The sequence below is a fragment of the Buteo buteo genome, chromosome 9 (genome assembly GCF_964188355.1).
Source record: "Buteo buteo chromosome 9, bButBut1.hap1.1, whole genome shotgun sequence".
Classification (NCBI taxonomy): domain Eukaryota; kingdom Metazoa; phylum Chordata; class Aves; order Accipitriformes; family Accipitridae; genus Buteo; species Buteo buteo.
Genome location: NC_134179.1, coordinates 37589215 through 37615786, shown reverse-complemented (window position 1 = coordinate 37615786; position 26572 = coordinate 37589215). Strand labels below are relative to the sequence as shown.

Sequence of the window (26572 nt, the reverse complement as noted above, 5' to 3'; positions counted from 1 at the left end):
TCCTCTAATGGACAAATTTAATTAAACTGTACTCTGCTGGGGATTGTAAGTGGGCCTTTATTAGCCCAGCTTTGAAAGATCCCAAAGATGGATTGCAGTCCTGATGTTATAAAACACTGCCTTGTCTGATTGTTATTTGTTCCCCCAATTTGTGCTGACTCTTCAGTAACCCAAAGAATGCAGCTCATTATTCCCTCATGCTGCCTGTGTAATACTGGCATGGTCCAAACAAATAAAAAATAAATGTTCAGTAAGTACCATTTGGGGCCAATGGAACTGTACAACTGCAAGACAACCTGCAAAGGTTGACAACAGATACATTCTAGTGCAACAATTAGTGTTTGTATGTTTGTACTCATTAATTTCACGATCATTTTATTCATTCAACTAACAATTCCTACTATTCTGAGAATCAGTACAATGAAGCAAATGTTTATAGGAAAAAAAAAACCACAAAAAAAACCTTGTAGGCTTTTTTTAAAAGACAAACATTCTAGGAAAAAAAAAAGATTTTGTCTCGCCTACTTAGATTTTTCTCTTAGCTTTCAGTGTCATGCTTCTAAGCTTATGACACTAAGACATTTCATAAATACCTTTTGTTTCTCTCTTCTTTTAATTTTACTAAAAGCAAGTACTTCGCATTCTCTTTTGTAATTAAAAATGAGTCATGCTTGAAATATATTTTTTTTTCCTTGCAAAATCCCTCTAGTTATAAAACGTCCTCTGAATTTGTGCAGCTGGAAGCAGTTGTCAAATTTGGTACGCTATTATATATTGGTCTAATTCTGCAGTGTTCTGCCCACTTACATAGACATTTACATCATTGCACTGGGAAAGCAAAAACTATAAAAGATAAGCTCATATTCAATGCTACATGTTTTATAGCCACAGAAGTATATAAATATGTGATTCAACATAACATAATGTAAGTATAAGCACTTGGAAATAATTATATTAAAGAACACTGAAATTTGGAGTTAGTAACGACTTCTTCAAGAACTGCCTCTTCACACTGAAGTAACAGGGTTCAGTATTTCTGGCACTAAGTTTTGTCAGAGCACAGGAATGCCATTTCATAGGGAATGAAGTAGTATTCTCACACAGGAGCAGTGTCAGTTTTTCCATCTCTTTAAGCAAATGCACTGTGCCCCACCCACTGCTTCTTCTTATCGCATGCCTGCGGAGTGTTAAAAATCAGAGCTAGAGCTCCACAGCAAGGGCAAGGCAGATTGGCTGTGTGAATGTGTAGAGACAACTCTTGAAAATCTACTAGTAGGTAAACTCCCTTCGTGCCTCTTTGCAGGCTTATGAACAGTATACTAAAACTACTATTAAACAACAGAGTTAGAGAGCCCAAGGTGTAAAGGTACTTTAGTGCATCATAGGGTGATTCTAAGTTAAAGAAGTGTTGTTAAATGAAAACACAGACTGAATTCCATACTTCTTATTTGCCAGGCCCTATTGCAATCATCAGGCTACATCTAATTTCACATTGTCTCTGAGCATATTAATGTGTGGACAGAAAGTCCATCAGTGCAGCATGCTCTCACTAAGTTGCAGTGAAGAGGTTGGCTATTCCAAATTATGCTTTCTTGGGTAGAGGTTCCAAGGCTGCTTTAGCAAAGAGAGACCCCCAGATACAATTTTAAAGATTAGGTCCAAATCCCAGGCAGGAAAATATTCTCTTACAGAGGAACAGACATTATTCATTGTCTTAAAGGAGTGACTGGAAGAGGAAGCTCTGGCATTTCAACATACAGGTTTATTCATGACTAAATTGCTATACACAGAAACAGTAGCTAACTAAACTAATATGGAAATTATCATTAACACTTGTGATTTTCAGTACAATAATTATTAGTTATTCATACAAACATGAATGAATATTTGTGTCCATTTGTATGAATGAATTCATACAAAAATGAATATAATGAATAAAATTAATTATTTATACAAACCCTAATAATTAACTTAAGGGACATAAAAATTAATCAATGACAGAAATCACAACTTCTTAATCCTTAACCAACAAATTGTACCCACTACCAGGAATAGTTCTTCCTGACTATAGAAGCTGTCCTAGAGGATGAGAGACCTTATTTTTAGGCATGCAGACGGTGTCACATAAAGTGGAAATGGCTGTCCAACCACCCCTAGGAGGAACTTTTTTCTGCAGATGGTGGCTCCCAAAGGTTTTCACAGTTTCCTGTTTTAGAGTTCTGTCTTGTGCAGACAACCCTGGTTTGAATGGAAGCCAAGACTGTCCTGGTAAAGATTAATTCCTTAATAAAGTCAAGAGTATGAATTATGCCTCATGACTGAGAAGGTGTTCCAATCAGTGTAGCAAACTGATCACACACTGAATCCAATAGAATGTTTTCAAAGAACAGCTCATCACAGAACCTGTCAGGCAAATTTTCTTACATCTGAGTCATGCTGTAGGGGTGCTTGCTGAAACTTTAAACATATCACTGGCACTTCAGTTTCATCTGTGTGCTAGAATATCAGCTGGATACTTGTCCCACCTCCCTCAAAACATGGGGCATCCCATCCTCCGTTTGACACACAAAGCAAAAGACAGAATTTGGATCAAGATTTTGAGTGCTATAGTGATGGATATGGTAGAATCAAACAGACTGCAGAATTTGAACCTGAAGCCCTTCAAATTGCAGAAATCTGCAGTGTGTGTTAGGAAAACACTTGTAAATATCAAAAGTAAGATCAAATTGACTGCAGAAGTGTTATTATTATTATTATTAAATATTTGGACTGTGGCATGCATAGCAGTCAACCAGCTCCTGGCTTGATTATATCGGGCACTGTATAAACATTTAATTAGAGACAGTCCCTGCCCCAAGGATACATCAATTTCAAACATGTTTATCTTTTTAAAATCTGGTAATTATTTTCTGTGTACTACCATCACTACAGACCATTCTCCCACATGAATCAAAAGAAGAAAATTTCAACACACTAGATGAAATAAGTACATTCCGACATTTTGAAAAATGTCAGTGATATCCAGAGGTTAACAGAAATGGAAGAAAGTACTAGTAACCTTACACAGGAATAAAGCAGACCATTTCACACTCTTAATACAGTACAGCTACATATCCCTAAAAAAGGAAACATGCATAATATCCAAAGTATTCCAATCTGAAAGCATGCTAGGCTGTTGCCTCTTTACCTAGAAGTTTGCTGTAAGACGTGGATCTTCACAATAACAGCAAAGTGAGTGACTGTTTTCTTCTCAGTTAAAGATACCCTTCTGCTCACTAAAGGGTTTCTAGAGGACTTGTCTCCCTCAATGGTATATATTTCCCTTTTGGTCATCTAGTCTACATGCTATGCATTGTGCAATTTTCTTAAACAGCAACTTTGAAAAAAAACAACCCAGCAAGTTTACTCTGTTGCTTGGTAGTTCCAATGTTTTCTCATTTAATGGTATATAAACTTGATAATTTTGCTTCTGATTAAGATACACACTTTTCCAGGAGACCCTCCAGCTTAAAAAATTGCTCAATGCAATTGTATAATGAAGTATTTACTTCAAACATATTTTATTTTGTACTGCTACAGTTTTTCCAAACAAATATTTTCTGAAGTTCATCATAATTTTCTTACATAAAAGAGAATTTTAAATTGTTAGTAGGTTAAATATCTAGTGTAAAAGTTCAGTATGTGAGTCAGCTCTGTGCTTGTACCATTCGAAGCCACAGTAATAGATAATTATGAAATTTGAAAGCATATTTGAAACTGAACGTTTTTGGGATGGAGGTTTTTCACAGTGCTGTTTATTAAAGCTTGTTAGCAATGAGCTGATATACAATACCAATTCCTTGACAGCTTCAGTGCATTTTTTTTTCATTAAATTTTATTGGCAATTGATATAAATTTAGAATTTTCTTTTGTTAATTTCCTTTAAGAGCAGAGACTTTTCTTAAGATATATGCCATTTGTTTGCTCGTCCATTTAGATAGAAGTAGCTTATATATGAAGCAATAGAAATTATTATTTTAAAATATTCAAGTCTTTTCCTTGAGTAACACTTCTAATACCTCAAAGAAAAAGACCTAGAATCTATGTAAGTTGATATTTTTTATTTTTATATTTTATGTGGCAGTTTGGAAAATCCTATCTCAGTCTCAAATGTTGCCCATAATAGGAGCCACAGTTCTCATCTTTGGGATTGATACACTTTATAAGCCAGGAAACATGACAGCATTTCTTCCAGTATACAGTGGATCTTTTCCATGACACAATGTATTTTCACAGAAGAGATTGAATCAGAATGCTCTTCCCCAGGTAGCACACTGACAGCCTAAACTTTACAGAATCAAATCAGATTCCCCAAACTTTTATCTCTTCTCTAAATATTAAAGTTTAGACTTTGGTATTTATATTTAAAGTTATGTTGATAATTTAATTCTCTTTAATTAGCACTGGCCTTTGATTATATTTAACCCCTTTTTAAAATACACCTGTGAATCTATGTTTAGAAATGCACTGACAGTTTCCATTTTCTATTTAGGTCTCACAACCAAAGATTAAAACCACTTTAGTTTGCATTCATCTCTCCCCCTGAACCGGTAAATGAGGCACATCTTTTAGAAAATTCTTTGCCTGAAGCAGAACAAGACATAGAGCAGGTCTCCTGCAGGACAACAAGCACTCAGGATAAAGATGCTTCGATTCTTGTGATCTACTTAATAGTGTTGATCAAGGGCTTCTTTTCTTAAATTCACAGAGTCAGGTTTAAAGAACTGCTAACATGACGTGTTCTCAAAATGCAATTGATTAAAGTGATACATACATCTCTTACAGAGAATTGTGTCCAAAACTTTCTAAATGCATAATACTTAACTACTTGAACTGATACAGTAGAAGTATTATGCTAATTTTACAGAACAGTAATGAAGGCTGTTACAAAACAGTCTTTCAATCAAGAGTGAATAAAACCCAGAATAACCACCTTGTCTTCTGTACTTTGTAGAAGTCAGGTAAGATCCTGATCGAATTTACAATATAGATGTACAACTGAAGCAGTAATGTGTTGCAGTGAGGTGATGGGAAGGAGGAATAGGGGGCAAGGAAAGAAAACCTTAGGCCAATTTTGTCACCAAAGACTTTGTCCTGTAATGCCAAAGCCTAAGGTGCAGAAAAGTCTAAGATCCATGACTGAATCATTGATACTTGCAAGAAACATAATCTAGCAGAAAACAGAAGAGAATGTCAGTGGCTTTTTTTCAGCTTTAGTTGTGCTTGTAGTGCTTTACCAGATCAGCACCTATAAAACTTGATTCCTATTAACATTTGCAGGCCCTGTTTAATTAAGTAGTATAAAGAATACACTGAGAATAGAGTCCCAAAAACCTTCTCAGTGACTATGCCAGTTTACAGAGCTTCCATCCATTCCTAGATGTATATTCCTTCCCCTGTGCTGCCTCAAGGTACTAAACTGCACTGACTACCCACCCTTTCAATGAAAACAGCTTTGTTATCAATGAAATGTGATACCATTTTTAAAAAAAGGTTTCAGGGAAGATCTGGGGAACCAAAGACCAGTAATATTGACATCTGTGCTGCAGAAATTAATATAGTGTTCTAAATGTACTGTAGGTCCTTGAAGAAGAAGAACACGGACAAGAAAAGTCTGATAATGCAGTTTTCTTAGACTTCTGAAAGGTATTAGATAAGGTCCTTCAGTTGCCTATTTTCAACAAAGTTTAAGGTATCCTTGATCTACTGTGTCACAGAAGGGATTTTTAACAGCGTGGAAAAAGTGTCAAAAAGGAAAACTTCAGTGTTCCTTAGGGTGGAGTTTATTCTTTTTGGACTCAATTAGAAGTGCTGGTCTGCTGATTGCAACTGTGTAGAAACAGTACTTCCATCTAAGTTACAATTTAAGTGCAAAGACATGAGCTTTATTGGCTTCTAGGCCTAAGTTCAGATTGCCTATGCATCCATTTTAGGATCCACAGCACAGAACAGAAAAGATTCTGGCAAGTGGGTGATCCAAGATGCTTAAGTGTTTAATTTCACATTATTTTCTTCATTAGCAAAGCTATATCAAGATGTTCCTACTGAACATCTCTACTTACTCCAACTTCTGTACTATTGTGTACTATTCCTTCATTTGTGACAGTGCAGCTATAAACTAGACTGTTGAAATGATCTGAGTTTCAAAGTAACACCACTCTGAAAATATTTTCATTTAATTTTAGGGTTTTTTTTGGTGTTTTTGTTTGTTTGTTTGTTTGTTTTTAATACATCTAGATGTGAGATTCACGGAGTTCCTCCACAAACAGTTGCATTAGCAAAAGTCAGTTGCAATGAACTGGAGTGTGGGAGCTGGAAGGATTGGTCGCTTTTTGTGTGAAGGGGTTGGAAACTCCTACAGCTACATTGACAGCAAAGAAAATGTAAATTGTAGCATGCTCGGTGCCTTTGAAAGGAGAGGAGGTGCTTCCACACACTGTGTTGGATGTCCCTGATGTTACTTATAGAAATATCAGGCAAAGGTGTAGAACCATCCTGCCCTCTCAGTGCCTATGTCTGCATGTGTGTCTCATGTTGAATCTGGGGAACTCTGCAGTCAGGAATCTCAGAGTTGAAGAAGCCTAATAAAAGCAAGCAAAAGGACTTATGGCTTTTCTGATCTAACATTTGTTATGGCAAATGTAATATTAAAAGCAATAATTTGCCCAAAATATGAGTATCAAAAGGGATTTTACATTCCCATGACAACACAGAGTTTAGAACAGGACTTTTCCACTGAAAAGCACATGGTACAACAGGCATCTCTCACGCTCACACCCATTTTCCTGGCTGTTCTTGACTGGCTATAAGTAATGGTAAGCCACAAGTGAGTTTTAAGATACACCAGTGCATTACTGAAAGACATGGTGGGGCCAGACAGACCCCTCTGTTCCCCCAAAATAAGGGAACTCTCACGTGACCTACAGGCAGCTTTGCTTGCTGCCCCAGGGTTGTGTGCCTGGGTTCTGTTCTGCTTTCTGCCACCAATGCAGGACCGCGACGTGGGGCAAAATTAGCTTTCTTCTACCTCTTTACCTGTCTGCAATGTGAAAATAATGATATGCATATTTCTGGCAAAGAAGATATTCTGCTGTGTGTTGTGCATCAGAACTTTCATTATACCTCTACAAAGTATTTTGTTATTGGCCATATATCTCAATTTATGAATCTTTGCTCTATTCAAGTAACTCAGACATTGGGTTTGCCTACACCTTCTGTGAAAGGGAGTAAAAAGTCTTAACACCTTAAAGTATTCACATTTTCTGATTTTGCATTTTTTTATTTTTTGTTGGATTCCTTACAAGTTTGACATATACAGCTAAATTGTTTTTCCTGTTTTTTATGCCATGCAGTGACTATATTTATAAACTATTTTATTATGTTTTGCCACTGCAACGTGCAATACACTTTGAATTTTTATTTTGAGAAATCAAAATATATTTTGAACATTTTTCTCTTTGAAAAATCAATGCCTCCAGCCAGAGATTTTTTTCTTCCTCTGAATTTCCAAAAAAAAGAGTCCCTTTCAATGTGACAATGTATTGGGTCTGGCTGAGATGGAGTTAATACTCCCCACAGCAGCCCTCATAGCACTGTGCCCTGCATCAGTAGCTAGAAAGGTGTTGATAGCACACCAGTGTTTTGGCTACTGCTGAGCAGTGCTGGCACAGCATCAAGGCTGTCTCCCCAACATTTTTGCCCTCCCCTCAATGGCAGGCTGGGGCAGGGCAAGATCTTGGGAGGGGACACAATCAGGACAGCTGACCTAAACTAACCAAACAGATATTCCATACCATATGACGTCAGCTCAGATATAAAAGCTAAGTGAAGGGAGACAGAGGGGGGGCATTTTGTCTTCCGGAGCAACCACTACGCGTACTGAAGCCCTGCTTCCCGAGAAGTGGCTAGACATCGCCTGCTGATGGGAAGTAGAGAATAACATCATCTGTTTTTTTTTCTTTGCTTTCGCACGCGCGACCTTTGCTATCACTGTATTAAACTGTCCTTATCTTGACCCACGAGCCTTCTGTTATATTTTCTTCCCCCCCAGCTGAGGAGGGGGAGTGATAGAGCGGCTTTGGTGGGCACCTGGCATCCAACCAGGGTCAACCCACCACAGTCCTTTTTGGCGCCCAACGTGGGGCACGACAACGGCAGTTTTGCATTAAGCGTTCTATAGCTAGTTATTAAGTGGCAAGCTCCTGTGCAGGTCACCGAGCTTGTTAGCTGCTTGCTTATCTCTAGCTTGCTGAGTTTGGGAACATGTTAATGCAAATAATGGCTGCGTGCTTTGTCCTGGCACTGATGGCTCTGTTGTGCTGTGGGAGCTATCTTGTGGGGAGAACGAAGGAACGCGGGAACGTGCTAATACAAATAATGTCTATGTGTTTTGTCCTGGCGCTGATGGCTTTGCTGTGTTGTGGGAGCTATCTTGTGGAGGAGATGAGAGAACACATCTCCCTCTCCCTACCAGGCATTGATGTGAATGGTTTTATTATGCAGGCTCCCGAGGTCCTTGTTCACCCTTATGTGAGCTGTTTAATACTAATAATTAATACTGGTGGCATATTATGGGTATTGTGGAATCTGGTCTCATCCTGGTATAAGAGAAGGCAAGTTTTAGGTGAGGCAATACTGAAATGTGCCCTCAAGCGACCGGTCCCTGGGTGGCAGGGTATATGGAAGGATTTGGGCAGATTCCTAGGACGGTTATCACCTCCCATAACCTGGGACTTTACATCTGAACAGGCAAGTAACCCTGGCAAACTGACACGCCACCTGATAGAAGGGTGCCTTGCTTATCCCAATGAAAACCAGCAGCTTCTTGCACTGTACTGGGGCCTGGCCTATGCCTACCGAGCCATAGTTCAACACTGTCAGAGGACCATGGTTGAGGCAGGGACCCAGACTGTATCTGAGGACACCATGCTCGAGATAGGGACCCAAACAACAACAACTACAGTAATTGCCCCAGTAGTGAAAAGGAAGCAGTGGACAAGGAGATCAACGGGTCCATACCATCGATTAGTGAGGGAAGAAGAAGAAGAGGAAGGGTTTGATCTAGAAGCTGGTCCTTCAACAAAGAAATTGGAGGAAGGAGTGAGGGAGCTTAAACAGGAAGCGGAAACTACCCGGTCCCTGACGTCCTCAGAACTTCGGGACTTGCGGAAAGATTACAGCCGCCAGCCAGGTGAGCGGATTGCTGCCTGGCTGCTCCGATGCTGGGATAACGGGGCTGATAGTCAGCAACTGGAAGGCAAGGAAGCCCAACAACTGGGATCCCTCGCTAGAAACCGGGGAATTGAAAGAGGAATTGGAAAAGAGGCAGCAGTTTGCAGTCTCTGGAGCCGGCTCCTCTCAAGTGTGAGGGCAAGATACCCATTCAAGGAAGATCTTGTGAATTCCTCAGAAAAGTGGACTACTGCAGATGAAGGCATCCAGTATCTGAGAGAGTTAGCAGTGGTGGAAGTCATCTACAGTGATCTAGATGATGAGGAAGTATCCAAAGATCCAGAGGATGTCCTGTGCACACGGGCCATGTGGCGAAAGGTGATTCAAGGTGCCCCAGCATCGTATTCTAACAGCTTGGCAGCAATGTATTGTCCAGATATGGAAACACCAACTGTGGAGAAAGTGTCGTCTTGGCTCCAAAACTTTGAGGAAAATCTCTGTGCCTCCTCATCCCTACAGGACAGTGCCTTGGCTGTTAGAGATGCTCCAAGAAATCAGTCCTCTCCTGCCCAAGTCAGAGAGAAAGGGAGCCCAAGGCGTATGCCACGTGGTACACTCTGGTTCTTCCTGCGTGACCAAGGGGAGGACATGAGGAAGTGGGATGGTGAACCTACCTTTAAGCTGGAAGCCCGCGTACGTGAACTGAGAGGGAAGACAGCTGTTAAGAAGGGGTCACCCAAGAAGAAGGCTGTCAGCGTAGTTGCTGTAGAGGCCCAAGAAAGCACTCAGCGATCCTCCAAGCGCAGAAGAACTGAAACCACCTCCCTTGATTCTGGTGAGGGGACTTCTGGTCTGGTACCGCAAGGATCGGACAGTGAATATTCTGATGAGGAACAGCAATAGAGGGTCCCTGCCTTCGGCCAGGAGGAGGAAAGGGATGACCGGATATACTGGACTGTGTGGATTCGATGGCCTGGCACATCAGACCCACAGAAGTATAAAGCTTTGGTAGACACTGGTGCACAGTGTACACTGATGCCATCAGGATACAGGGGCACAGAACCCATCTGGATCTCGGGAGTGACAGGGGGATGCCAAGAATTGACTATACTGGAGGCTGAAGTGAGCTTGACAGGGGACAAGTGGGAAAAGCACCCCATTGTGACCGGCCCAGAGGCCCCTTGTATCCTTGGCATAGACTACCTCAAGAGAGGGTACTTCAAGGACCCAAAGGGGTACCGATGGGTTTTTGGTGTAGCCACTGTAAATGCAGAGAAGATCAAACAGCTATCTACCCTGCCTGGCCTCTCGGAAGATCCCTTCACTGTGGGATTGCTGCAAGTTGAAGAACAGCAGGTGCCAATCGCTACCAGGACAGTGCACCGTCGGCAATATCGGACAAACCGAGACTCCCTGGCTCCCATCCATGAGCTGATTCATCACCTAGAGAGCCAAGGAGTCATCAGTAAGACTCATTCACCTTTTAATAGTCCTATATGGCCAGTGCAAAAGTCTGATGGAGGATGGAGGTTAACAGTAGATTTTCGCGGCCTGAATGAAGTGACACCGCCACTGAGTGCTGCTGTACCGGACATGTTAGAGCTCCAATATGAACTGGCATCAAAGGCAGCCACATGGTATGCTACAATTGATATTGCCAATGCATTTTTCTCCATTCCTTTGGCAGCAGAATGCAGGCCACAGTTTGCTTTCACATGGAGAGGTGTCCAATACACCTGGAATCGACTGCCCCAGGGGTGGAAGCACAGCCCTACCATTTGTCACGGATTAATCCAAATGGCACTGGAACAAGGCGATGCCCCTGAACATTTACAATACATAGATGACATCATCGTGTGGGGCAACGAGGCAGAAGAAGTGTTTGAGAAGGGAAAAAAAATAATTCAGATTCTTCTGAAAGCTGGTTTCGCCATAAAGAAAAGTAAGGTCAAGGGACCTGCACAGGAGATTCAATTCTTGGGAATAAAATGGCAGGATGGACGCCGTCATGTCCCAATGGATGTGGTTAACAAGATAGCATCTATGTCTCCACCAGCCAACAAGAAAGAAACACAAGCTTTCCTAGGCCTTGTGGGGTTCTGGAGAATGCATATTCCAGGTTATAGTCAGCTTGTGAGCCCTCTCTATCGAGTAACGCGGAAAAAGAACTATTTTGAATGGGGCCCTGAACAACAACAAGCTTTTGAGCATATCAGACAGGAAATAGCTCGTGCAGTAGCTCTTGGGCCTGTCCGGACAGGACCAGATGTACAAAATGTACTCTACACTGCAGCTGGGGAGCATGGTCTCACCTGGAGCCTGTGGCAGAAAACACCAGGAGAAACCCGAGGTCGACCATTAGGGTTTTGGAGTCGGGGGTACCGAGGATCAGAAGCCCACTACACCCCGACTGAAAAAGAAATACTAGCAGCATATGAGGGGGTTCGAGCCGCTTCAGAAGTTGTTGGTACAGAAGCATATCTCCTCTTGGCACCACGATTGCCCGTGCTACACTGGATGTTCAAAGGAAACATCCCCTCTACACATCATGCAACCAGCGCTACATGGAGTAAGTGGATAGCATTGATCACACAACGAGCTCGACTGGGGAAATCTAACCGCCCAGGAATTCTGGAAGAGATCATGGACTGGCCAGAAGGCAGAGATTTTGGAGCATCACCTGAGGAGGTGGCTCGTGCCCAAGAGGCACCACCATATAATGAGCTATCAGAAGACGAAAGGTGTTACGCTTTGTTTACTGATGGATCCTGTCGTGTGGTAGGGAACCATCGGAAGTGGAAAGCTGCTGTGTGGAGTCCCACACGACAAGTCGTTGAGGCCACTGAAGGAGAAGGCGAGTCAAGTCAGTTTGCAGAAGTGAAAGCCATCCAACTAGCCCTAGACATTGCTGAACGAGAAAAGTGGCCGGTACTCTACCTCTATACTGACTCCTGGATGGTGGCTAATGCCCTATGGGGGTGGCTACAGCAGTGGAAGAAGACCAACTGGCAACGCAGGGGTAAACCCATCTGGGCAGCAGCATTGTGGCAGGACATTGCTGCCCGTGTAGAACACGTGACTCTAAAGGTACGTCATGTAGATGCTCACGTGCCCAAAAGCCGTGCCACTGAAGAACATCGAAATAATGAACAGGTAGACAAGGCTGCCAAAATAGAAATAGCTCAGGTGGACCTGGACTGGGAGCGTAAGGGTGAGCTATTTGTAGCTCGATGGGCCCATGAGACATCAGGACATCTAGGGAGAGATGCAACATATAGGTGGGCTCGTGATCGAGGGGTGGACCTGACCATGGAGGCCATCACACAGGTCACTCATGAATGTGAAACATGTGCTGCAATCAAACGAGCGACCAGAGTAAAGTCTCCCTGGAACAGAGGGCGGTGGCTGGGCTTTCGATATGGCGAGGCCTGGCAAATTGACTACATTGGACCACTGCCACGAACATGCCAAGGCAAGCGCTACATACTCACCATGGTGGAAGCAACTACTGGTTGGCTAGAAACATATCCTGTAAACCATGCCACTGCCCGAAACACCATCTTAGGCCTCGAAAGGCAAATTTTATGGCGACACGGTACCCCAGAAAGGATTGAATCAGACAATGGGACTCATTTCCGAAATAACCTCATAAGCTCCTGGGCAAAGAAACATGGCATTGAGTGGGTGTACCACATACCCTATCACCCGCAAGCATCTGGAAAAATTGAGAGATATAATGGACTGTTGAAGACTATGTTGAGAGCGCTAGGCAATGGGACATGGAAACATTGGGATACAAATTTAGCAGAAGCCACTTGGCTAGTTAACACCAGAGGATCTGCTAACCGTCCTGGTCCTGCCCAAACAAAACCCCTACATACTGTGGGAGGAGATAAGGTCCCCGTAGTGCACATGGGGAAGTGGCTGGGGAAGGCAGTGTGGATTGCACCTCCCACGGGAAAAGGCAAACCCATTCGTGGGATTGTCTTTGCTCAGGGACCTGGGTGTACTTGGTGGGTAATGCGGAAGGATGGGGAGACCCAGTGTGTGCCTCAAGGACATTTAACCTTGGGGGAAAAATAATCTGTGATGTGAGTTGTATGTTGTAGGAAGTAATGTAGCAGGAATGACCTGAACTGCAGAGGAGTGAACTTCGCAAGGAACCAGACAAGTGCATCGGTGACCCAAACCAAGCGGGTGTTGGTGCCCAGCATTCGAACATACTGCTTTTCCTGTCCTGACCACTCATCTTGATGGATGGGGCCTAAGTCATAACCTGAGTGTGAACATCTGGAGGAGTGGAAGAAGCCCATGGAATATCTATCTTTTAAAGGACAAGGGATAGTAATTAATAAGAATGTATAAATCTGTACATTGGGTATAAAAGTGGTTTCAGTACGTAGTTTCAGCTGTAAGTGTTGGTAAGAAAGGATTTCAGTAATGAGAATTAAATACAATAATATGGTTAGAAGATATCTGTATTAAATTATGTGGGACCTGAGCAGGACGCAAATGGTATGGAATAAGGGGTGGAGATTGTATTGGGTCTGGCTGAGATGGAGTTAATACTCCCCACAGCAGCCCTCATAGCACTGTGCCCTGCATCAGTAGCTAGAAAGGTGTTGATAGCACACCAGTGTTTTGGCTACTGCTGAGCAGTGCTGGCACAGCATCAAGGCTGTCTCCCCAACATTTTTGCCCTCCCCTCAATGGCAGGCTGGGGCAGGGCAAGATCTTGGGAGGGGACACAATCAGGACAGCTGACCTAAACTAACCAAACAGATATTCCATACCATATGACGTCAGCTCAGATATAAAAGCTAAGTGAAGGGAGACAGAGGGGGGGCATTTTGTCTTCCGGAGCAACCACTACGCGTACTGAAGCCCTGCTTCCCGAGAAGTGGCTAGACATCGCCTGCTGATGGGAAGTAGAGAATAACATCATCTGTTTTTTTTTCTTTGCTTTCGCACGCGCGACCTTTGCTATCACTGTATTAAACTGTCCTTATCTTGACCCACGAGCCTTCTGTTATATTTTCTTCCCCCCCAGCTGAGGAGAGGGAGTGATAGAGCGGCTTTGGTGGGCACCTGGCATCCAACCAGGGTCAACCCACCACAGACAAACAAAAATAAGCAATTATTTTTCAATTAAGTATCATTCTTCCATATTATTTTAATCATATTTCAGGTATTTTAGGAAAGAAACTGGACCTGTTAATTTCAATTGTCTACCTTTTGTTAGTCATTGCCTGTTTGCATAACCAGAAGAAAATTTGTTGAAAGGATTTGGGCTTACAGTCTCATTACACAGATTCATTAAATAATGTAATTTTCATCTTTAATGATATAGTGTTCAAAAAGTGTGAACTTTAAGCAAGGTTGTGTGGTAGATAGATTTGTCCTTAAATTATTCAAGTATAATACAGAATTCTAATATTTAATTTAAAATGTTTTTAGAGAGCAGCTCTTTACTAATATTTTCCTTTGATGAACCTGCAGGAGAGAAAACTGCTTTTAAAAGCATTCTATCTGTAGAGTTATTTTTCTGTCTTTCTTTTATCCCTTTCCACTCCGTCATATATATTACCTTGCCTAACAATCAATTGATTCACTCTTTCACAGTAGAAATATGGTAGTGGTCTAGAAGAAGACTGGTTAATCACCTATAACTCACCCACTGGGACACTTTAGAGACAGTAATATGTGTAAAACATAGCTGAGTTTATTGTGGATGCAGCTGAGTCACAGAAATGTATAGCTCTGACTACACTACTATATATTACACAGTCATAGAAATTTTAAAACTCCTAGAAGTACACACTTTCAGATTCCTTGAGATGGTGCTGTCTTTTTAAAATATTAATATGGCTTTAATTAGGAAGAGGCCTTTATCATTGATAATACTTAAACTCTTCACATATTAAAGCTGATACAGAAGGTTTTTTTAAAATAAAAAATAAGCACTGTACAATAAAATAAAGCAGAACCAACAACTACATTTAGCTAGCAGATTCTTGAATGTGTTCCAGCATCATAAATTATGACTTGATTTACAAGACTATATATCAAACCCATATAAATATCCTTACCTAGTAGTCTCTTTCTAATGCTAAAAGCTGTGTAACAGCTAAAGCTTCCAGGTAATTATTTCTAAGCTAGATTCTGGTCTCAGCAAGACTTTTAAATCCTAACTGAGTAGCTGCTGTCATAAACTTGCAGTCCTTTCTGCAGAAATGATTTCAGCTTTCAAAAAAAATGATACTACTATAAATATATTTGGGTGGTGTTGGAAATATGGATTTAAAGAAATTACATGATTCCTCTCTTTATGTGTTTTGCTTTTAGAGAGAAAAGAACTGTAACATTGTTTTCCTAACCTGTCACAAGTGTCACTTACAGAGTAACCATTCTGAATATTATATATTCCTTCTGACATTTTCAAAATCTACAGTAAGATAGAGATAATGACATCTATAATTAATCTTCTTAAATGGACAATAAGTTGAATGGAAAAAACCACAATTCTGATGCTTCCAACACTATTATTTCAATATTATCAGGCTCCAAACTACATTCCCTTCCCCTTTTGCAAAACTGTATCTGACTGTATTCATTCTGTATCACAAATATGACGACTCTGTTTTGTTCTGTCTTAGCATGGGTGCTGAATCATCTCAGGAAGACAGGACAAAGGACAGCAATGATACCATTACTGATCAATGGTAAAACAGAACTCAAGTTTAAGAAATATGAGCATCTATTAGTATAGGTGTAGCATGCAGACTTAAGAATCAAAATACCTGACTAAAGAAGGATGATGGTTCAGAATAATATCTCCTCAAGGTACTGATCTAAAGAAACAGGAAAGGGCAAAACAGTATATCTGAAAGATTAGGTGTTTCAAGAAAAGAAGTTTTAGTTTTAGTGGTATTACACTTGTATGCAAATAATTTATTACCTTTCACATAATTTTTCTGCAAAAAACTATGTTTGAATATATAAAAATATCAAAATCAATATTTTTAAATGCCAAAATTTTACATAAAACATTAGTCAGGAAGAACTACCAATTTAGATATGCATAGTAATGAGAATGATGATAGAAAAGATATCTAGTGAATAAATACTGGACAACTGTAGAATAAACAACAGGACTAAAAGAAACATAATTCCATAAATTTCATCTGTTGATTTCTCCTGTCATTTTAGATGAACTGGTTTATAGAGTAATGGATTTACATAATAAATAGACAAAATCAGGTAAGAAAATGTCACTTCACATTTCCAAAGACCAAGAGCTACATTGTAATATGAAAAACACTAACCGGACTGGATTACTATTCTTCTGGATTACTGCACATACCAGGGGATTGAATGCATAAGCCTTCTGGCCTTATACCTTACAATTTACTCATGTTTGCAATAATCTCCATGAAACGTACAGCCTGTCATGTTTTATTGCTTAATTAGCAACTTGTCAAAAATCTGCACTATATAAATGCAATTTTAGGGTTTTTTTCTTTTTTTTCCCCACATGTTTACCTACTTTTTATTGGGATAATAAGCTGAGGAATGACAGGAAGAATCTTGTTTCCACCATGTTCCAGCATGTCATGGATTCCTTGACGAGCAAAAAACTCATATGGAAATGTCATTTCACAAAGCCCATCAAAAAACAAAGGCAGATAGTAATGATAGTCCAGCTTTTCAATCTCTACCTGAAAAGACAAAATAAATAAACAAATAAATGCAATTTTTCAATACTAATACAATGTGATCAGGCTGACAGATAATTCATGCCATCTACACAGGTATGTTTAGTAAATAATAATTCATTTTGTATCATTGCAGAATATCATTAAGTCTCAGATATGGTTTATGGCCAGATATTGAAATCCATAAATATTAGACCTAAAGAAAAGAATGAAAATGAATATGCTCACATATATTTTCACTTTTTAATAAGTTAGTACTGGATTCTGATATTCTTGCTTATACACCTTACTTTGTAAGCTACCCATAGGAATCAAACCAGCCATTTTAAGAATAACATTCTCTTTAATTCAGAAAAATCAGATCTTTACATCTTCACTTGGACACTCAAAAGAAGAAATAAGAGAAAGAATTCTGTAACCAACAAATATCCAATCAATATTTGTACAGAATTCCCAACTTTCTAGAATATTGACCTAATTTTATTTCTTATTAATTTCAGGAGCAGAATTCTAAAGAAATTCCATGGGTCTCTACTGTGAAAAAAAGTAGAGAAATTTGGTACCTATTTCTAATAGAAATCTCCCTCCAATCCTAAAATACAAAGTCTGCTAAGCTTCCCAAGTTGTAGACTTTGTGAGGGGTTTTGCACTCTGTCCTAGTTTTCTTCCCTTTTCCTTCTTCTACCCATCAGCACTCTGATGTTACATACACTCAGGATAGCCAGCAAGAACCACAGGTTGTTTGCTTTCAGCCTGTCAAAGCTCTGAATACAGCTAAAAATGACTCAACAGGAAAGCACTTTCTCTGAACAGAATATGATCCTCAAAATCACTTGGAGATCAATCCACTTTGTTAGACACCCGCTTCCATCTTTAAAACACTGCTTAGCTGTTACCCTATTTTTCCAGTGGGATTATATTTTGGAATTGGGTAGATGCTTCCTCCTTCACACCTAAAAAGCTTTGTCACATAGACCAAGCTGAAGCTCCAAATTTCCTAAGAAAAATTTGTCAGGTTAAGCAAACAAATACCCACCCCTTGATTTGGGGCCAGTAATCACATTCTCACTTGAACTGTGGAAGAAAAGTCTGAAATAAAGCAGCCAAGAACTGAACTTGGGTTTTACATTTCTCGGGTAAATCCCATAGTCAGCAAGCAGCAGACATACATTCTCTGTTTGCAGCCTTGGTTCATTTTCCTCCCTGCTTGTCTCTGAGCAGATCTGAATCCTATTCTTGCGCTTAGCTATGGACTGACTTGACTGCTTCAATCTTTCATGTTGAAACCGATCCATCCATGATAAGTGAAAATTAATTGGAACAGATACTTGAAAGTAAGTCCTTTACATCTGCTGCAAGCACCTCACTACTGGCAGACGTAGTGCCAATTACATACTTACAGTCTCACATGCACTGGTTGTTAATCTCTTATAGCAGACGAAAAAGAACGATTGTGTAATACCTATTCACCCATGTGAATTAAATCAAGTCCCTGTAATGAACCATGCAGAAGAAGGAACAAATGAAACCCACGTTTCCTATTTTCATACCATATGTGATGCTTTCTCTGTAATTTTTGCTCATTGGCTTTTTGTTTCACAAGGGAAAAGGCCCTTATCAAATGCCTTAACGGCCAAATAACAGAGGGTCAGTTAGTGAGAAAGTTAAAAAATAACTATACTAAGCAACCACATATGAAGATCTTTACAAAACAAGAATCAGAAGACATTTAAATTCCTAAATTGATGGGGTTTGTATTTCTTGAGGACATTCAGCGTGCTGTGGACAATACTTGTGAGATGGTAAAAGAAGTCTGCCCCCAAAGTCACTGAGAACAGAAGACAGTAATATAGCAGCTACAAAGTTCTGATGACAAGCCTAAGTCAGAGGTCAAATTGTTCATTACAGCAAGAAACCTGTATCAGGTAAGAAGTGGCCAGGCAGTCAAAAAATCATTGACAAAAAAGCAGGACCAAGAAGCAGCATTTTTTTCCTGTTTTCTGTCAATAGGACAATAAGACATCCTTCAATATTTTTCTTTTTAACTTTTAATTTGTAGTTTATAAGATTATTAGATTGCTTTATTTTTGTTATTTAATGTTCTTGTTGCAGAAAATAGAAAACAAAACCTACAAAAGCTACTTTTGTCTGGGGAAAGCATTAGATGTGAAAAAAGAGAGATACAGTTAGCAATGGGTGGGGTTTTTTTTTAACTGGGGGGGAGTTTCAGAAGGAAACCCACCTTCATCAGTTTATGTCTTTTTTTTTTTTTTTTTTTTTAGAGTCCATTCCTTGCAGAGATTTTTGACAACTCTTGCAAAATTACAAACTATTTCCATGGAAAAATGTCCTTGATGGATACACATCCATGTTAGATTACTGAATCAGGATTTGCAACTATTTTGCTCAAAACACATACTAGAATCTCTCATTTCTTTTCTCCCACTCTTCACTAATATGTCCTCTAACTGTATCTACCAGTTATCTTTCTTCTCAAAGATGTGATATTTCTGATACTCTGATCAATTTTTCTCAGCTGTTCTTTGCCCTTGAAATATGTTTTTTTTGTTTCAGATATAAAGAAAGCTTACGTGTTCAAACTCTTGTCAATGTTTTTCAGTGATAATAACAGGTCAATAAAAGATATTACCTTTATCTACCAACTCTGTCTTATGGTTATACATTACATATACCTAGGAATTATATATTAATTTTAAGGTCAATATGATTTCTGGGTTTAAAACCAGATCTGATTTTTACACATACATATGACACAAAAGCTTTATTATGAAAAAAAACCCCTCTACAAAATATAGGTGTGACAAGCTGTAGATCATAAAGCATTTATGTGTACACCTCACTTCTCAATTAGTTCCAAAGCCATAAGTGGTTGGCGACTGGCATGGCTGTGAAAAGGACTCTGATTTCCAATTCATTTCTTGAAATGTCAGCTGTCCAAGCATGCAGACAATTTTTACTTAGCATTTTGTGCTCTATAATAACTCCCACAATATGGAAGCCAGAAATATTTTGCCTTACATTCTATGGTATGAAACCCTTTCCTTCTGTGTTTACTATTTAGCTTTTAAAAGTGGCTATTATACAGCTGTTCAGAGAAAAATGTGATTTTTCTGTTTACGCCCACAAAATTCTTTTGTTTTTAACATCCACCCACAAAAAATGCTGATAAAGCTCAAATTCTTGGCAAAACTTGTCCACATCTGACAATAACGCTGCAACTACGGATTTTGAGAAGAAATATCACAATAATTATTATGAACTTCTATACTCTTGGTTTGTAAGTTGTAAGAACCCAGCCTCTGAATTTTCAGTAAATAGGTCAATTAATAAAAGTATGATCACACAAGAAAAACAACTGTATTATAATCAGTAGAATCTTCTGTTTCATGAAACTTCCATGCTACTTATGTATACTACAAGCTCCCTAGTTGAAAAAAAAAAACAATATACAGTTTATAATTGTTGTTTTATCAATATGTATAACCAATGCACAAGACAGGAGGAAACTAATGCAGTATCATCACAGTTAATTTGTTCAGCAGAAAATCTGTTCCTATGAAGCAGCTCATAGTGAGAGGTAAGTCTGCTGAGATAATGAAAACCCAGATAAAGAGTCTAGGCTTTAAATAGTAAAAATAAGCCTCATGGCTGATCTGCCTGTTAGATGAAGAAAGCAAGCTATTTGAGAGAACTTAAGGTATGGAAGTTTGACAATAAGGATGTCATTGGCCTTTCTTAAATAATCATAGTTAAAGTAATCTGGTAATCTATAAAGCAAACCTGAGTTTTAGAAGGTAGTGTTTAAGATACGTCTCCTTTCACACAACTGATTACATAATACTACATGTCTTTGATGATATGATTATCCAAAAATTGGATTTGATCTCCTAAAAACATTGTACCTAACATCTTATGTACTCATTTAACATCTTTATCTAAGGCATTAAAATTAGGTATAGCAAAAGAAACTCTGGAATTGTTGGTTTGACAAGGACAAACAGGAGTTTTTGTAAGAATTGTAAAGATTTTCTAAGGATTCTTTGGTAAATTAATAGCTCCTTTTAAGATTTGTTTTCCATTCTATACCAGGCATTTCTTCCCTGTTTTCTAGGTTAATGGAAAGAGAAAAGCAGAAACATTCTTGAATAGTCCCAGTTTTGAACTTCCTTTCTGATTTTTCTTCCAAGATTTCTTTACACCTTCTTTCAAGGTTTCTCTTTTTCTTCCAATATCCTCTACCCATAGTCAAGATGAAACCCGTGCACTTCACAGTTTTTGGTTTTTTTGCTTTTAGTATATTTGACTCTTGATTCATAATGGGATGTCCGTTTTAATCTTCACTATGGAGCAAGTAATGCTCACTAGTATTTTCTAGACTTGATTAGATGGAGTTTTTAATATGGTAACTTTGCTTATGGTACTTATGGTTCAAAGCTCAATTCTGCTGTTGCATTTAGTCTCTACAAGTTTTAAAGCAAGAAATTATTCTCTTTTTAGTCTGCTGTATTTCACTTTCCAGTACATACTGCACAGACTTATACTACTAAGATCCTCTATTGAAAGAGTTTTAGTTTAATTTATTACTTGTGTCCTATTGAAAAAAAAAGAGGGACTTTGTACCTGTATTTTGCATTCTGCAATGAAATGATAGAATATTTATCTTAAAAGAAGTGGAAGACTATCAAACTCAAAGAGAAACAGATAATGGCAAGGGAGAAACTAGGTAAACACCCCAACATAAACCTTTTAATTTAGTCAAACTGAATGTAGAGCCTTTTTAACATATTCTGTAGATCCTTAGCTTCCCACAAGAAGTTAAATGACAAAAGACAATATTTGCCTCCCATGCATAAATTAAAAGAAGCAATAATAAGAGATGTTTTTGGAGTCTTACTGTACTGGCTATCTGAATTTAGCTCTGAAATATCACTTCATGTTAAAAAAAAATACAGAAATGTTACATAGATAATAATTTTGAATTTACTGCATGCCCTATTACCTCCATGTTAGTTACAAGAGCAATGCTCTCATCAATAAAAATAGTTGAGAAAAGCTAGGGAGTGGTATTGTTCTATTATATTTTATATAGCAAGATATAATTCAATTTTCCATAGTATTCTCTGTACCTTGATGTCCTATTGCTGTTTTAAATGAAGTTGGAAAACAGTAACATTTAAGTCTGAGAACACTGAAGAGGAGTATATAAGAAGGTTCCTAGCTATGATGCACACCTTAAAGTGAATGTAGTTCTAAGCTCTTTTCTCTTTTTCATCTTAGGGGCACATAATTGATAATTATTTTCTAGCTATTATTCCTATCTGCACAATGAGGTTCCTTCTACATATAGCTCCAAAATGAAGCAATGCAACTCTTTATACCTGCAGACTAATTGCCTCATTTGCCTCTCTCCCTCATTTTTCCACCACTTTCTCTCAGCTGACACTGCTGCCTAATCCATGTGGATTCTTTTCAAGTTATGGAGAAACACTCATAATAAAATGCATCCACTTACTTTTGGCTCATGCTTGATACGTATGAATGAGAACCATGACTAAAACAGAACTGGTTTGATCAAAATTGTTTGGCAATATGGCAAAACCAGTCTATTCATAATCTACTGTAAGCAACAATGTTTAGAACTGGATATGATCAAGACCTCTGCAATGTTATTGAAAATCAAATATTCAAATTTGTGTCATTACAGCAGACATACTCCACAGATAGTATTTGGAGAACAATTGCTACTAGCAATGGTGATAGTCCTGCATATGATAACCAAAACATTTTCTTTTCAATTGCCACAACTGAAGGTGACAATCTAATCTTATTAGGGTTACAGAGGTGAGGAAAATTAATAGTCAACAAGAGGGTCACATTATTCCCTAAGTAACTAGAGGATCAATGATTGTGTGAGAAATGGGGGCAAGGAGAAGGAAGATACAAATTTGGTACATCCCTACCCAGTTAGAGAGAGGGTAATACACCAACCTGAAATCTCTTCCTATAAATGCAACCTAAGAATTTTTATTTAGGAAATGGATTCTCAGCTACATGTGTGACTCTCTAACAGTCTGTCAGCTATGCCATCCAGAAGATAATCTAGGACATTTCTGGGGGGAGGGGATTCTCCCCTTGCATTTTCATAAATCTTTTTAATTGTACTGCCTGGATTTAGATTTTATAAATACACACTTCACTGATAATACAGAGCAGGCAGGTCTTGCCAATATAGAGGAGGGTCAGCGAATCGTGCAGGAAAAAACAGGATGACAAAAAAAAAAGTGGATTATGAGATATAGGCCTTATAGTATGACATGCAGTGTTAAAGTGACAGGCTAATAGCAAGGATTTCTGCTACAGTATAGGAGTTCATCAGTGTGATATAGTAAGACAGGAAAAAGAGTTGAGCAGACTAATTAATTATTATGAGCCATGATTATGATACAGATAAGAAAAGGGCAAATATTATTTAAAAGGTATGAGATATTTCTTGTGTAGATAGGAAAGCATTAACATTACTACACCAGGCAGTTGTGAGAGCTCACCTGTTATTATCATCAATTTGCCCTAATATAAAATATCCAGATTTTATTCCTGTTAAATCTTCATTGGAAAGACAGGTACAAACTGATACATAGGAATACCCTAAACCGAAAAAAGTAAAGGAAATTAAGTGTTAACTTGTTCTTATTTATTTGGATTCTCATCACATTAGATTATCTGAGTCACCTGATTTCTAAAAAAGCATGTAAAATATACTATTCTTCTAATACAACAAATAGCTGTAGACTATGCTTAAAGGATTGCTTTCTTTTAATTTATGGGAAGCATTATAAATAGAAGATGAATGCACCCTGAGAAAAGTGCTCTGTAAACATGGCCATGACAAATGTGGAACGTACTCGAGAATTGTTTGTGTGAAGCAAATAATGGGCCACACGATAACCTCAGTGGCAGACAAAAGTCTCTCCACTACTTCAGAAGGTATGCTTATATAGTTACATTCTTATTGCTGCTCAAAGACTTGCTGACACCTTGTTAGACACACCCAGTTGTTCCATTTTTTTTCCTTACATGATTTATTAATATGTTGTAAGATTTCCACAAGCACAATAATTGTGAAACTTTAGACTAAGATAGAGAGGCATTACCTCTCTACATTTTGCTAATCTCTCTCACATGCAATTGCTTAATATGAGCATTACATGATGTGTAAAGATAATTTGCACTTATAATAGCCATGCAATATTATATGTATTATATACACCTACTTTGAGAGGTGAATGGGAATTAACGACTCCTCAGGGGTCCATAGACCTGTGGTACATTAAGTTCTACCCTCAGCTGCACCATCTGAGAGATCCCCCGCAGCTGCACTTAGGCACCAGCCGGATGCAGAGGACAAACTCCATTCCTTCACTATAGAACATGCAAAGGATTATCATTGTGAAGAAGCAACTTTTGATTTTGCAGACACTTAATTAGACAGCAGCGGGCACCCCTTCTCCGAAAAGGAAAGCAAAGAGGATAATACTGTCCCAGTAACAGGCAAGGGGAGGAGGCTAAGTAGAGATTAATCCAGCCCTCTGCAAGGCAGAGTTTGAAGGCAGAAGGACAATAAGGCTGCAAGACTCTCCCACTACCTTTTTGAGGAAGACATATCATTCTTCATTTATTTACTTTGTGCAATATGGAGTTCATTTTAAACTTTATTGGAAGAAGAGTGGGCCAGTTTGTCCATCCCAGCAAAACACATACAATGCAGTATGTCAGTATAGAACTAATTTAAAATTGACTTTTTGGAAAAAATATTCACCTTTTGCTGAAAAAATGTTTGCTACTGTTTTAATAAGATGAAACCTAACACTCATTATTTTTCAAGAATTAATTGCGAAAGTAAATCAGGGAATAGTGTCAACTGATGCTATCCCATTCAGAAAGCTAGTGGCCAAGTAATTGTTTTCTTTTTTTTGGCATTTATTTCCTTTCTCTTCACCAATTATTCATGCAAAGCTGTCTGTCAAATTAACTTGAAATTCTTTTTTTTTAATAAAATAACACAAACCAGAAAAATTAGAAATAAACAGGAACATTGGGACAAAGGCACATAGAAAAAAGTGTCTGGGGAAAAGTTAAAAACAACTATCTGAAGATTTATTTTGTTTTAATAATTAAACCATAGCACAAAATACCAGAAAACCTTCTACAATATAATGCACAACTACAGCTGTCCATCCATCCAATTTTGTCATAAGTTTCAGACATACACATAGTAAAAAACTGGCAGTTTTATGGCTTCAGAAATTGTGGAAGCTTATAAAACATGTCATTAAACATTATCATTTGCATTTCCACACACAATAATTTTTAAAAATATAATAAAAATGACAAAACCAAATGGCTCAAAGGCAAATTAGAATAGTGATTTTTCTACATTAAGAGCATTCTATGAGACTGTTCCTATCAGCTTCTGACTCTTGACATTTATCTCTAGGCAGGAAAGTGGGCAGAATGGCCATAATAAATAGAATAAAACAGTGGTACTGTGTTCACTCTCCCCAACAGAAAAGAAGAAGAGATATTTCTTCAAATGATTTGAGTCTACACTAATATCTTACTTTGGAGAGGTTACGCAATTTCAAAGTTGTTCCAAACAGGGAACAGTTGCATTTTGCAACAAAAGCAAATGTGCAGCAAATGTGTTTCTGTATATAAACGTGATTAAGCTATTTCTTTTTTTAAGTCTTTCCCTTTATTCCTTTATTTTTGGCAAAGTAAAGGGGTTACTGTTGGTTCCCTACAGGAATAGACATGTTATAGTCTTGCTCACAAATTCAAAAAATGTGTTGCCATGGGGGATTTCTGAGCATTGTCAGAGGAAAAAAGTATCATACCTATCATACACCTGTTCCAGTCTGCAAATTTTTAGGTTTTATTCCTATACCACCAACATTGGAAAAATTCCTCCCTCACATTTTATTAATCTCCAAAGGTGTAACTGTGTATTTGTGGATAACATTATTATTAAGCAAGGAAAACTGTACAAAACAGGAAGGAAGACATAGTCCACAGTCTATTCATTTGTTTCTGGTTATACAGTTAATCTTATTGATTTCACACAGCAATTGGATAATTGTCCTAATGAGAACAACCTACTTTTCAGGTTGATTTTTTAAAAATAATCTATACTTCTCAAAAGTATAATCAGCGTCCTACATGCACAAGAGCCCAGTGACTTAACTGGTTGTCTCGTAAGTTTAGCAAGACCTGAGAAGCTGGTTTACAACACTAAGTTAAAGGGTTTATATGTCTCTTGCCCTTATGAAACAGGCTTGCTAGACACAGAGCAGAAATCTGTCGACTGTACTCTGCAGATTCAGCTTGTTGAAAGCAATCTAAAGCACAGTTTTAAGAGTTAACAAAATAATAGATAAAGGATATCTGGCTCTGTAGATATTGAATTAGGATTTCAAAAAGCTTTCAATAGAGTCCTTTTCAGGAGGTTATTAAGTTAGTAGCCACAGGAGGCAAAATGAAGTCCTTTCATGAATTAAAAGCTGGTTTCAGTAGAAGCAGCAAAAAGGCTAATGGTGGAGTGCCCTGGGGATTAGCAGAAATGATGCTGC

General features: G+C 38.6%; 1 protein-coding gene across 3 annotated transcripts in view; it reads right to left on the bottom strand.

Annotated features, from left to right (window-relative positions):
* The window catches only part of PACRG (parkin coregulated), a 260396-nt gene that overhangs the window by 101050 nt on the left and 132774 nt on the right, over positions 1-26572 (bottom strand). For all 3 annotated transcript variants that reach the window (XM_075036093.1, XM_075036092.1, XM_075036091.1), the window contains one exon: positions 16757-16928. In XM_075036093.1, coding sequence (XP_074892194.1) covers positions 16757-16928 — 172 coding nt within the window. The remainder of the gene's footprint in view (positions 1-16756; positions 16929-26572) is intronic.